Source organism: Aethalodelphis obliquidens, unplaced genomic scaffold, assembly GCF_003676395.1.
Source record: "Aethalodelphis obliquidens isolate GAN/ISIS:26980383/991018 unplaced genomic scaffold, ASM367639v1 scaffold18, whole genome shotgun sequence".
NCBI lineage: Eukaryota > Metazoa > Chordata > Mammalia > Artiodactyla > Delphinidae > Aethalodelphis > Aethalodelphis obliquidens.
The window spans coordinates 16,956,736-16,971,116 of record NW_020837962.1 but is presented as its reverse complement, the minus strand read 5'-3'; the positions used below and the strand labels follow the sequence as shown (position 1 = coordinate 16,971,116).

General features: G+C 44.2%; 1 protein-coding gene across 2 annotated transcripts in view; it reads right to left on the bottom strand.

The window, feature by feature from the left end:
• Nucleotides 1-11,878, bottom strand: part of KIZ (kizuna centrosomal protein) — a 113,750-nt gene extending 101,872 nt beyond the window's left edge. Inside the window, exons 1-3 of one of the 2 annotated variants that reach the window (XM_027118098.1) lie at nt 11,730-11,878; nt 6,109-6,171; nt 2,527-2,689 (exon numbers count right to left, since the gene is read on the bottom strand). In XM_027118098.1, the coding sequence (XP_026973899.1) occupies nt 2,527-2,689; nt 6,109-6,171; nt 11,730-11,818 (315 nt within the window). In that variant the 5' untranslated portion in view covers nt 11,819-11,878. The remainder of the gene's footprint in view (nt 1-2,526; nt 2,690-6,108; nt 6,172-11,729) is intronic. The other variant, XM_027118097.1, reaches the window with a different exon arrangement.
• Nucleotides 11,879-14,381: the final 2,503 nt, after the last annotated feature.

Here is a 14,381-nt window from a genome sequence, read left to right as displayed (position 1 = left end):
TTGAACACTAGGAGGAAAAACCTGGAGTGCTGTAGCTAAGACTCACTATTGCTTGAGCACATCTAGCCTCCAGATCTTGGTTTCTAAATACCCCTACCCACCCAAAGGAACCACAGCTCCTCAGATAAGAGGCTAATTCCAAGTCTGAGGCAGGGAAGTATAAGGTAAACCTGGAACATCTTGTCGAAAGGACACAGGAGCCAACTCGAAGAGACTCTCACTGGCAAAATTTGGGAGAATGTAAGCAACAAAAGAATAATTACAGTAATTGATAATATAATGACTAAATAAAGATTCACAAGCCCAGAGTGACATTTAGACAGAGAGAGGGAGAAAAAGAAGGAAAGAAAGCTCTTCTTCATAGAAGAATGCCAGCTAACAAATGTAAAAGATGAGATCAAATTAGGAAATCACCATTTCACAACCTCCACTATAACTGATTCAGGCATCATTAATGGATTCTAAAACCGCTAGGCAAAAGGCTGTTGAGGAACAAGGTATTCCCAAGATGTCAAGCCACCACTCCACAGATTATTTACTAATTTACAAAGGGAAAAAAGGTACCTTACAATAGAGAGACCTAGAGGTCACCATGTTAACAAAGCCATCAAACTCAGCCTGGCTCAAACAAGACCACCAGACATCATGGCTCATGAGCCTCCTGACGGGATGCAGTAGACTTTATAACCTCAGCTGTGACTATTTAAATTTAATTAACTAAATTTAACACAAAAACTCAGTCCTCAGTGTCACAAGCTACATGTTAAGTGCTCAGTAGCCATGTACGGCTAGTGGCTACTGTATTAGACAGCATCAGTACCGAGACAGAAGGTTCCCATCACCACAAAGTTCTACTGGGCAGTGCTAGTCTAGACCAAATTTCCAGTTTACAGGAAACACAGCAGATGCTACACAAGTTAAAATAACCAGTCAAATTCAGAATGTAAGTCATTCTACAAGCAACTGGCCTGGCTTCTTCAAAAAGCCAGTATCATTTAAAAAAAAAACAAAACAAAGAAGACTGGTAGGAAACCAAATTAGATTAAAAGACTAAAAAAGACACAATAACAAATGTAATGTGTACCCTAGTTGGCTCCTGGTCTGGAAAAACAGACTTTTGAAGGGAACTGTGGAAACTGAAGTATTGGCTGAATATTAAATAATATTATGGAATCATTAGTAATTTTCTTAGGTGTGATAATGGTATGATTATGGAGGAGACTGTTCTTGTTCTTAAGGGATCCACACTCAAGTATTTAGGGGAGAAATGTCATGGGTTCTGCTGCATACTTTCAATGGCTCAGGAAAAAACATACATACACAGACACAGGCAAAGCAAATACAGCAAAATATTTACAACTGTTGCATCTGGTTAGATCATGAGCTGTCTTAGTCCATTTAGGCTGCTGTAATAAAACTGCACTGGCTGGTTGCCTTATAAACAACTGATACGTATTGCTCACAGTTGTGGAGGCTGGAAGTCCTCCACAAGATGTCAGCACGGCTGCCTTCTGGTGACAGACCCCTCCTGGTTCAGAGCTACCACCTTCTCACTGTGTCCTCACCTGGTGGAAGGGGCCAGGAGTGCCCTGGAGCCTCTGTTACAAGGCACTAATCCTGCTCATGAGAGCCCCACCCTCGTGATTTAAGCACCTCTCAAAGGCCCCATCCACTAATAACATCACTTTTGGAGGTTAGGATTTCAACATATGAATTTGGGCAGGGAGACACAAACATTCAGACCACAGCATGAATGTTCATTATAATAATTCTTTTCCTGTGTACTTAAATAATTCTTTTCCTGTGTACTAGGGGAAAACTGTGAGAGGAAAAAAAAGAAAGGGAAGTGCTGAAGCCAACTTCTCTGGTAACCAGTATGCAGGTGGGTTAAGTTGGGCAAAAGCCCTGAGCAGCACAAATGGTGAGAAACAAGGCCTAGCCCTCCATGCTTGACACAGTTTGTAAAGCAGAAGGTTGCCAGGCAGCCTAAGGGAGTGGGGGCCAGGGTCGGAGAGGGCAGGGAAGGCGTGGCTGTTCTGGCTCGCAGAGTCGATGGGCGTGAGGGTGAAGTCCTTGGGCCAGTTCTTCCCCCCAGTCTCCCCCTGACACCCGGCCTGCCCAGAACAGTGGGGCTCAGGCCACAGAAAAAGAACCTCTGAAGAAGGAAGCAGGCTCCACAGGGAACCTGATGTTGCTCAAATTCAGTCCTGAGGCCAAGAGATCCCATGTGCCAGGCGCCAGGTCAGGTGTGGCCAGAGGCCGTGCCCGTTTAACTACCTGTGTAGAGTAACAAAGTATAGATGTTCCAGTAATTCCTCAACTAAAGCAGAAATCTGAGAAAATGCAATCTCCAGTTTTCTGATCAAAATCTGGTCACATGGTAATTAATTCCCAGAGAAAACTGACAGTTAACCTACGGGTGAACAACTGAACATCAGTGACTGCCACAGACCAGAAACTTACGACTCACTAGTCCCAATCTTAGCTAAAAAGGACAAAAGAAAACAGTACAAAATGAGATGTCACCTTCAGTTCTTGCAGTTTCTCTGAATTTGTGGTAAAGTGTCCAACGTGAGCCTGGACCCGCTCAAACCGCTTTAAATATTCTTGGTTTCGAGTACGAGCCTTCTTTTCTGATTCACATATTTCCTTCAGGTATTTCTTTAGTTTTAAATACTTCAGCTTAACTCTAGAAGAATAAAAGCAGATTTTTAAACGATGGAGTTAGACTTGAACAACTCTAAGGAGGAGAATTTAACAAAATTGTTAATGAGACAATGTATTCTAAGATATTTTACCCAAACACTGCAGCCTAAAGGATAGGATGCATGTGCATTTTTAGAGAGGAAATTAATGCAGCATCACTGAGGTATCACCTCTAGGCATAACTCTCCTGAGAAATGGATACCAGACCACATTACACCGCTCACACATACAGATTTATATGGATTTCTTTCTCAAAATTAAGTGTGGTGTCAAGAGCCGTGCCTAGGTGGCCCTTTTCAGATGAACAGCCCAATGGCATTCTTTTATGTGACAATTTCAAAACTACCTGCTCATACAGAAATAGAATCAAACTATGCACCACAATCCACAAACATTAAGAAATTTTGAAATTTAAAATGCCCCAAAAGTTCTCATTTAGGTACTTAAAAATTTTTTTAGAAACTGCAATAACATACTGTATTATGAAAGTATTTTATAACAATATATGGATTGTCACGCTACTCAAATTGTGAAGAAACCTTTGGAGACTCTCATCCAAAATGCAGTATCAAAAGACACAGCGGGCGGCTAGAACTGTGCAGCCCCTCTCCCCTCATTACCAACACTGCTCCTCTCAGCTCTTTCTTCTTCACAAGTATTTAAGTCATAAGAGCACCTGGTATGTAGCCTTTCCACTGCTGGCTCAATTACTTATTCAACATTCTCTCATCAAGCGAAAATAAGTTGCCAACTATAAAAATGTTCACCCTCAAAAACAGATTTGCAGAGACGCTGGAGATGTTAAAAATTAAACAACAACAGACCTTAAACTCCCACCTCTAAGCCAATAATTTTCAAGAAACTCTTTATCGTGCTAATAATTCTGTGCTTTGATCTTGGTTGGCTGTCCCCATTTTTCCTTCCGAACAAAAAACTCAGGACTGGGTGTACTGCTGTCCATGCCTGCCGTTTTTAACACAAGTGACGGTAACAGAGGTGGAACCCGACATAATTTCCCACATAGGCACTTGGGGAGGCTGCTGGCTGCGACCAGAGTCCACCTGGAGTAGGTTCAATAGGAACCACGCCTTCTCCACCCAAAGTCTAGCTTCACTCCCGCCCTCACGTTAACCCTCGAAGCTGACCACATCAAGTCATCCAGCCCTCCATGCAGTCATTCATACAGTCAGCACTCTGCATACAAAAGCCATGCAGCTTGGGACAACAGGGAAACAAAACTTAGATACACACAATATAGTGTGATGGCTGCTATGAGCACAACTGCAAGGGACTCTTAAAGACTGGGCAATGTGACCTAGCTAAAGGGGCCCAGGAGGCCTTCCCAGTGGAAATTAATTTTCAGCTGAGACATGAAGGATGAATTAACGGTTAACCCAAAACTGGGGAAAGCAAGAGTGAGATAAGGGGAAAACATTCCGGCAGAGGAAACAGCATGTTGGAAAGCTCAGAGGCAATAAATAAGAGTAACAGTGAAACTGACAAAAAATGGTCATAAACGATAAATTATTGACGCTTACTCTGGGTCAGACCCTGCTTTAAGGCTCTATTAAGTTCTCATAACTATCTCCATCCCCATTTGACAGATGAAGAAACAGAGGCACAGAATACTGAAGTTACTGTCCCATGGTTGCCTGGCTAAGTGCTGGCAAGGCTGAGACTAAACAGAGGCACCTGGCAAGAAAGTCTACCTGCTTCACTATACAAGACCTTGTCACGTTCCAGAAACCGAGGATTCAGTCCATGAAGAATTTTAGGGAGAGGCTGGCAAGAGATAGTAATGATGAAAACTAAACAGGGGCAGACAATAGAAGCTCTGGTATACCACCGCACCACCTCACCTCCTCCTGGCCTAGCTTTTCTTCCTGCAGCCACGGCTGCAGCAACCTGGCAGCACCTGCATCCGCCGCCCATGGTATCTTGCTTTCCCGGGGCTGCTTTTCTGAATTTGCAGCAGGGAAAGCCTGGAGGTGCGGAGGAGTTAACACCTCCTGAGATGGCCCTGACCAACGGGGGTCAGGAACCGAAAGGTAAAGAGCCCCCCTCTTCCTTGGGAGGAGCAGAGAGATGGAGCTGCAGGTGCCCACAGCAGTTACCAGCTCCTACTCCATTCTTCCCAGCCCTTTATGTGACCATTTCCTAAAATAAACGACCACCTACACACTAACACTTGTCTCAGACTCTGCCTTCTGGGGGAATCAGGTTGAGGCAGCCATGTTAGATGGTTTGGATTTTATCCTATGGGCAAAGAAAGCATATTTTTAGCAAACCATACCCTCTGTCTTCCAGGAAACAAGAGGCTGAGAGAGGGGAACAAATTCAGCCAGCCGAAGCTTGGTGAAGATTCCCACTGGTCTCTCATCTCACCCAGCCTACCACCATTATGCCGGGAAGCCACCTGGGAACAGGCCGTAGGAAGAGTCTATGCCCTGTCTTCTGTCCCTGTAGTCAGGGGCTAGAAAAATGGCAACTGCCACGATCCTCTCAGACTTAGGGCCTACTTCTCAGGCCACAGCACCCACAACACTGCTATTCCTTCCACTGTCTTGCTGACTCTCCCTGTCTCTTTTGGAGCCGCTAGAAACACATGGCTGTCTACTCTGGTAGCTTTGGAAGTATGGACACTAACCAAAGTGCAAGAATAATTTTGGAGATGAGGAAAAATGCACCTGATGGGTGCTTTGGTTTTAAAGTATTCTTGGTTTCTCTCTCTTCTGGATGAGATGTCTTCATTTCTCACTCGTACTGTGAAGTGGATACGTCACAAACTTAACTCTATCACAGCCAGAGAACTTTCCTATGAATAATATTGGAGGTTACACCATATATTTGGCTTAAGGATAAAGTTCAGTTTCCTTAAAATATAATTAAAATATTAAGAGTTTGCTCTTAATGTTAGAGTAAGTAACCTAAAAAGGATAATATGTATATCATCCACTGCTCAGAATAATTTTAACAGTCATTGTCATACACCCATGAACAAATGAGACACCATGTAACCCTGCCTACAACAGTTTGTTGAAAGGTCAGCTGTAATAATTATGACTCAATCATTCACAGATTCAATGTGTTTAAATTGTGACCAAAAAGATAAGTAAGACTATAATGTGTCTTATTCTTAAGCTTTTTAAGCAAAAGATTCCTGAAATAACACCAATATCAAATAATGAAAATACAATAATTTTTATCTTATACTTCCATCAAATTTATTCTTACACTTAATAGTGATTGTATTAAATTGCAGTGTTTACTTGAAACGATTACACGTTAGAAATAAGGAACGGCAACAGGACTACAACTATGGTATTTGTAACATATATTGATATTAGGGTTAAATTTTGATTAATTTAGGCAAATTGGTTTTAAAACTTTGTCATATCTTACCTGCATGTATCAGATTGATTATATTCATAGAGTTTCCCTTCCAGGTCCAATCTCTTCTTTTCACTATAATACAGAAAGAATGTATTTTATGAATAAATTACACTGATCGGTAACAGGCAGGCAGATTTAGAACACGATCTGTGAGAATGCTTCTCTGGTCTCTCTAAGAAGCAGAAAACGCCAGCTGCATTTGAAACTCAAGACACAAAAGTACTTAGCAGTCACTAGGGAAGTCTAAAAGGCAAAAAGGACACCAATATGAAGCAAAAAGAACAAGATTCTCAAAGTAAATGGGGAAACGTAGTGAGAAAAGGCTGGGAAGCAGGTTCATTCATTCAGCGAGAGTTATTTATTGAGTGCAGTGGTGAGCCAGGCTCTGCTCTAGGTGAAGACTGACCTGGTAAATGAGCCAACCAAGGTCCCTGCCCTCAGGCAGTGACATTCAAGGGGGAAGGGCAGACAATAAACAAGATAAATATGCAAAATACAACATGGCCAGCATCTCTGAGAACAATGGGGGTTCCACACACAAGGCTTCCATAAATCCATCCTGGACTGAAGGCTGGGGGCTCGCTCTGCTCTCAACCAGACAGGCCTGGGCAGGGCCACGTGGCTGAGTTAGGAAGAGATCTCTGAGAAGCAGACTTGGCCTTACTCACATTTGGGGGAGACCAGGTCCCCTGACACCACTACTTGGAACTGAAGGCATTTTCTTTTATAACTTGATAACATCGCCATGATTCGTCACTGACTGCTAGTCCCCAGAGGTACCACCAGTAGAGACAGCTTGTGATGTTCAGGTAAGTGCTGGCAGGAAGCTAGAGGACAGAGCTGACATGCCCACCTGCACACCCAGCCTGGGCAAGAAGCAGGCGAACCTGGACAGCAGAAAAGGTGGCAGCAGCCAAAACCAAGGGGCTAGAGGGTAAAACCGCTGAACAGCAAGCCATCCCAGTCTCAAAAAGAGCCCTTGGAGGTTTAACCACAGATGGCTCTGCTCAAAGACCACCAAAGTACAAGCTTCAACTGAAGTCAAACTGGTAATCTAAGTTGACATTAATTAACCAAGGCTGAATGAGAAATCACATAATGTCTAAGAGAAAAATGCTAAAACACAAAACAAAACAAAACAAAAGACTGTGAATCAAAGGAGTCCAGAGGAGGATGGGCGCTCAGGCTGGCCTCCTGAGGGAAAGGGTCGAGGCCACGTCCACTTGGGAGCCCTTAATTATTAGCTTCTTCAGTCGATTTTCTCCTATAAAAAAAACCCCAAAGTTACACTGTTAGCTATATTACAGGTTTAGTAAATTTTTCTGCTTATTGTAATCTAGAATGGAAACCACTATTTAACCAAAATTCTTTTAAAGGGACAATGGTGTCCAAAATCCAAACACCTAGTCTTTGCTTGGGGAACACAATCCATTCCTTGGTTGGGGTGTGCCTATGTTTAAACAAGAAAAAGATTACAGAATCACAAATTTTTAAATTAGTAGCTTCACACAGATCTTTACTTTCTCATTAAGAAGACTGGACTTGGAAGAGAAGTGAAGGAAACGTGGTATAACTGCTTCCCTGTTAGAAATATTTATTCCCCTTCTAAGGTTTCATGATCAATATGATAATGAAGAGTGATTGACTGGACAGTGTAAGCAATTTGCCATTAAATTATGGGGTCAGAAAGACCCAAAAATGCAGTTGTGACCTTGCCCCTGATGTCATGATTCACTTCTGTGGTATTCCTGCCAAGAAAACATGATCACCGTCTGGTCATGAGGAACCATCAGACGGACCCAGCTTGAGGATCACCCTCTGGGATGAGAGCTTTATTCTATGAAACTGTCAGGAACACGAAAGACAGGGTAGGATGGAGGAATGGTTCCAGACTGGGATAGAATGGAGAGACATGGCAACACTGGTTCACAGGTGGGTCCTGGACCAGAAAAGAAAAAAGTGTTAGGACAGTTAGTGAACTGTGACTGGGGCCTGTGGATTGGTATATCAAAGTTAGCTTCCTGATTAGAAGGGTTATACAGTGATCATGTAAGGGACATCATATCTGCAATTCTCAAATGGTTCAAAGAAGTCTCATGCTTTCACATAGACAGGCAGAGAGACAAACAGAAAGGTAAAAAGAAATAAAATGTTAAGGAGTTGAGGAATCTGGTGAGGGGAATATTAGAGGTCTTTGTCCTATTCTTGCAACTTTTCTGTAAGCTTGAACTTTTTTCAAAATAATTTTAAAAATTTGCCCGTGACCTCGAACAAAAAAGGACCACCAGCTTTATGGGAATCCATCACCTCCCAAGCAGAAAGTTCTTTTCAATAATGAATGTAAAACTTCCGTGTTCCTGCTCTGTCTTCAGTACATACAGACATCCACTGGTCTTACTTCTCTACTGCGACCCTTCAAACACTGAAAAATCACAAACACCTCTTGGCCTTCTAATTCCAGGCAAAATGATGCTGATCTCATTAACTCTTCTTCACAGGCCCATTTTCTAAACACATCCAAGCTGCAGTGCCCCCGACACTGACTTTCATATCTATTTTAAATTCAAGACTTAAAATAAGATATTTACCCCAATAAAAAGCCAGAGAAAGGCTTATTGGGAAGATCATCTTAGAACTGCTGCATCTTTTTTTTTTTTTTTTTTTGGTACGTGGGCCTCTCACTGTTGTGGCCTCTCCACACAGGTTCTGGACGTGCAGGCTCAGCGGCCATGGCTCACGGGCCCAGCCACTCCGCGGCATGTGGGATCTTCCTGGACCGGGGCACAAACCCGTGTCCCCTGCATCGGCAGGTGGACTCTCAACCACTGCGCCACCAGGGAAGCCCGAACTGCTGCATCTTAAATCTCTATTTCAGAATCTTTAAACACCCAGCCCTGAGATGTGTATCCATAGGCCCCGGTTTCAATCACCTGCATCTCTGACCTGGACCTTTCAAAGTTTTACACAGCTGGGTGCTCCTTAAAGTATAGCCACAGGGTTTAGTTTTCTCCTTGTAAGCTGCTTATTATTCTATTTTTGTCTCAATACCATCTTCAGCTTTACTCAACTAATATCTCAGCATCAATTTCTGGACTATTATGATATCTCACTCTGAATCAATATTGGCATTGAAAAACCTGGGGCTGGTTAATGGGCCTTTTCAAGGGATGTTTTTATATAATTGTAAGAGTTGATTCCACTTTCATGTTGCTACCATGCTTGTGGCACTGAACATACTGTAACAAGTCACTCCATCAGGCTGTTTTAGATTCAGTGACTGGCTTTTGCCATGATGCAGAGAAAACACTGTATACAAAAAGGAAAAAATTCAGAATATAAAATTACATCTATGTGTGAGTACGGCTAAGACAATTTGGGTTAGAAATACACCACTTACAAGGGGAGGGCCCAGTTATTAGACCAGCTAACACTGCAATAACCCACCCCTAAGAGGACTAAGAAAGGGCAAGTTGTTTTTCTCTACCATTCCCAGGACATTTTCAGACTGACAAATCAGCTGTGACTACCCGGGGTTGCAGCCTTTGAAATGACTCTAGAGTTTTAAGGAGATAAAGGTCCTTATGGTCACGGGGATTGGTCAAACAAACAAACAGGTACATACAAATACTCAGATGGGATACAGACGATAATATTCATTGCTTGCTGCTTTGCAAAACTAACAGCTTTAGACTTTTTTTTACTTTAAGGCTCATTGCTCTACTAGAGAAAAAAAAAGCTGTGGCCTTACTTTACATAGTATTCAAGGCCCCTCATTTCTGGTGACAAAGGCAGGTCAGGGGAGCTGAATGACCAGCTCAAGGTCACACAACTGTTGGTGGACTAGAACCTAGGTTTCCACAGCTGTCCTGCAGTTTTCTTTGTATCCGAAGTGATTTGCCTCTGTACTTATTAACTATGCATTAGAGTTAGTTATGGACTTTTTTTTTTTTTTTTGCAGTACGCGGGCCCCTCACTGTTGTGGCCTCTCCCGTCGCGGAGCACAGGCTCCGGATGCGCAGGCTCAGTGGCCATGGCTCGCGGGCCCAGCCACTCTGCGGCACGTAGGATCTTCCCAGACCACGGCACGAACCCTAGTCCCCTGGATCGGCAGGTGGACTCTCAACCACTGCGTCACCAGGGAAGCCCTAGTTATGGACTTTTAAAATGAAAAATGAATACACACAGTAACAAATTTGTACTGACTTAAAAATGAAACAAACCTCCAAAGGCAGAACCATGAATAGGCTGTAAAATTTGACTCAAATTCCTTATATAATTTCAACAGCCTCACCTCGCTTAACAGTGAAAGCATTACGTGTTAGACATAAAGTGAGTAATAATCATTACACAGAAATTATACCATAAGGACTATAAACAGCCAGATGTTCCTAGCACAGGAAGCAAAAATGATAACTCACAATTAGTTTTTTTTAAAAAATGCCATTTGAACCAGTAACATTTTAAAATTAGAACTTGGGTTAAGAAATGCAAATAACTAAAGGCCTGGGGTAACTAAGCCACTTTTTTAACAGAACACAGAGCACTGTAAGTGTACCAAAGCACAGAGCACTATCTTGTCTCTTAATGAAGGCACTGCAGGAAGTGATTTTTTTTTTAAGTTGGAGGTGAGGTGAGTGGGTGGGTGAGTAGTGGTATGTCAGAAAGAAAACAGGATGTAGAAAAGGATTCAGGGGTAAATACAGTGAGAATGATTAAGGAGGCCTCTTGTAGATGCTCTATAAATATTAAACAAGAATTAACTCTAGCATAGGTTGAACATAATTCCTTTTCAAAACCAGTAACTTCTGCCTTTACCTTCCATGTAATTATAGTCATTTTAGAATCATCACACACACAGCTCTCTTCACTAAAATGATTTTGTAACTTTTAACACTCATTAAACGTTTTGTTTATCAAGAGATCCAAAAATCTATTTCCTTTCTTGTCAACTAATGAGATTTCCAACTCCAATTAATTTAGCAACTGAATAATAATTTCAACAGCCTTTTATGTAGTTATTTATAGTAAATTGCTTTATAATTTTCTCTCTTTATGTGATCAAGCTGTTCTTCAGTGGTTCTCATCTTTCATGTCTTAATCAAGGTATCATGAACCCTCTGAAAGCTGGGCTTCTCCCGCTGGAAATGTCATCCCTTCGCTGGAGATCTGGCCCCACAAAAAAGCCTCCTTCATTGAAACAGGGCACACGTTTGACAAACACACACACTCTCCCGCCTGCGTTCCTGGACCTGTCATCACTGATGCAGCGCAGCTGTCAGGGTGGCATGAGAATGTGAAGAGCCGGGGAGGGGGCGTGTGGAAGGGGACCAGAGAAATTCACGGGCTGGATTGAGAGTGACAGGCAGGAGACTCCCGCTCTCACTTCTGGGCACATTCAGTGACACGGCCGCACGCTCCCGCGGGATACTGCCCATAAGGAGGTGTCTCTGGTAAACTCCGTCCTCCAGGCCCCTCCGGGAGCTCGAGGCGGGGGGGGGCGGGGGGCGTCGCAGGACTGGACCCGGGCCCAGGGGAACCGCGGGTGGGGGCAGCAGAAAGGAACAGGGGGCAGGGCTCCGGCGGACCCTTGGGCCGGCCGACTCCCCGCCCCCGCCCCGGGTAGGCCGTACCTGTCCCGCAGCCCGTGCTGGAGGCGGCCCAGCCTTTCGTAGTAGTCGGGGCTCGCCAGGGGCGCGGACGGCGCGGAGGCCCGGTGCATTCCGCCGCCGCAACCACTCCTCACAGCCTCCGGGCGGGCGAGGCCCGAGTTGTCCGAAGCAACGGCCCCACCATGCACCGCGGGTAGACGCTGCGCCCCGACGCCGCACGGGTGGGGCGGGGCGCCGTGGAGGGGCGGGGGCACGGCGCCGTGAGGGGTGGGGCAACTTCCTGGGGTCGTGGCGCCATGGAGGAGCGGGGAGGAGGCGGGGCAGACGGCTAGGAGGGGCGGGGCGCCGTGGGAGAGGGCGGGGTGCCCGCCGGCGAAGAAGAGGCGGCGTTGCGACTCAGTGCCCAGGCCTCTTTGCTTCGAGGCTGGTGTCTTCTTCTACCCCAACCGTTCGGAGTTCTCGTGGGAGAGACCCTGGCCCTCCTTCGGGCGGGTTCCTTCTCTGAAGGCCAGGTCTGAAGCCGACCCCGTGATCCCCATCCCCTAGGTAGAGGATGGAGGCTGGGCGGGAGTAATCACCTGATCATTTTTGTCTTTGGCATCAAACTGCTTTAACTTTACCAGGTGAATTCTCTCCTTCCTTCCCTTCTTACCAGTATTTGCTGAGTGCTGGGCACAGTGCTGTTTGTTTTCCTACCAGCGCTTAAAAGCAAAACAAAACACGAAAAAGACAAAATCCTCAGTCCTAAGCAGCTATGCTCAACCCTGACAGTAGACCCCGTTAGCTGAAAGCCCGTGCTGACCCTGAGGCTGTGGCTAAGGCTGCAGATCACATTGCTGGCTGGTGAAGAGGGGGAAGTTGCCAGCAAGTTGCTTGCAAAGCTGACATTTGTGCAGACAGAGCTCAGTGGACAAACGCCCTGTACAATACTTCATCAGGGACTCTGGAGCCCGCTGCCTGAGCTCCAATCCCTTCTTCCACTGCCCAGCTGTGTGACCACGTACAAATCACCCTCTTTACCCCCAGGGTTCCTCGTATGTAAAACTGGGAGGCTGTTACTACAGGACCCACCTATGTCGTTTCTGTAATGATGAGATTCATTAATGTGTGTAAGTGTTTAGAAGGGGTCCCAGCACATAGGAAGAAGCATCAGTTTTTATCATCATCATCATCACCAACTTTGGGGAAAAGCTTTCTGAAGAATCATAACTGTATTCTGAAACCCACAGGGCAGGAAAAAAGAAACTATAGAATTTCTTTAGTCTCTTATTCTTCACTTCTTTTGTTTTTTCTTTGTCATTAATTTCACTTACTTGTGTGCTAGGTGTGACAAACTAGGAAATAGATCATCAGCAAGAGAGATGGGCCATTCAAAGGTCTGCAGTGTAAAATGATGATGTTACTCAGCCTTCTCTTCACATTTGCTAGGTCCAGGGCAAGAGGATGAATGGAGACCCTCATGCCATCTGTCAAAATATTAAACAATTAAAAATCAAGATGACAAATTGTAGATAAAATATGGTCCCTCCTACCTTGACCAATGTGCCTTCATAAAAGGGGAGAATTCATACAGGGGAATTTAGTTTTCTGACTCCTTACCCAGCCTTACCGGCCCCCACCCCAGTATCCCCCTCCCCATACCAGTCCACAAGTCCTAGCTCTGTCCTCATCCCCACCTCAGCCTCCTCTTGGCCACTTCTCAGGCTGAAGGGTAAGCACACCAGTGACGGTCATCCTAGCAAGAAGGACCCAGGAAAGAGGTCTTTAAAGGCCTTGGAAAGGAGCTTAGGCCCCTTTGACCAGGGGATGTCCGGGTGATGGACACCTGGAGTGTGTCCTAGAAGGATGTGTGTGTGTGTGTGTGTGTGTGTGTATGAGACCTCCAGGTAGGCATGTCCCCTGGCGCTGGGGCCTCCTCGCCTTGTATGGAGTGGCATGGCCAGACAAAGTCCAGAACAGGCTCTGTAATGTATAGAAGCCCAGGTAGGGCCTCTTGCCTGAATCTAAGGGTAGTACTGATGTTACTTTTATTTAGTTGTTATGTCACATTATACCAAGTTGATCCCATGGTAGTGAGCAAAGGTTTGCTTACTGATCTTAGTGCAAACAATATTTTACTACAACCCTGGCCAAAAAAATGCATGTATGGTGATATTTTATTTAGGACCATCCCTACCCATATTAGTTTTTTAAGGAAAAAAATCTCCAATTAATATAACTAATTATTTTCAGCAAATACACAGAGTAAGCAGATAAGACAGTCATTTAGCATCCAAAATTTTTATTCGGCCATTTTAGAAGAGTCTAAAATTAAATATAATTAAGCAGTAAATAGATAATTCAAAATAATTATAATTTGCATTCTTTGGTTGATTTATTAATGACATATGACAATCTAGATGCAGGATCCATTTATTAACAGTAACACCTAGCAAATTAAATGAATATTTCTAGAGTATTTATGCTAAAATTATGTGTTCTCAATGGTGACAGACTTTTAATAAATTCAGAGTTCTTCACTTTGAATATTTAATTTGCTGGTGCACTCTCCTTTAACATTGTTCTTAAATCCCCTTATATTAGCAGAGCTGATTTCTGTAAGCAGTTCTGCTTTCAGCTCACCTGGACCGCAGGCCATCAAGTCTTCCTAGATGGACCAGGTTTCTTTTAAGC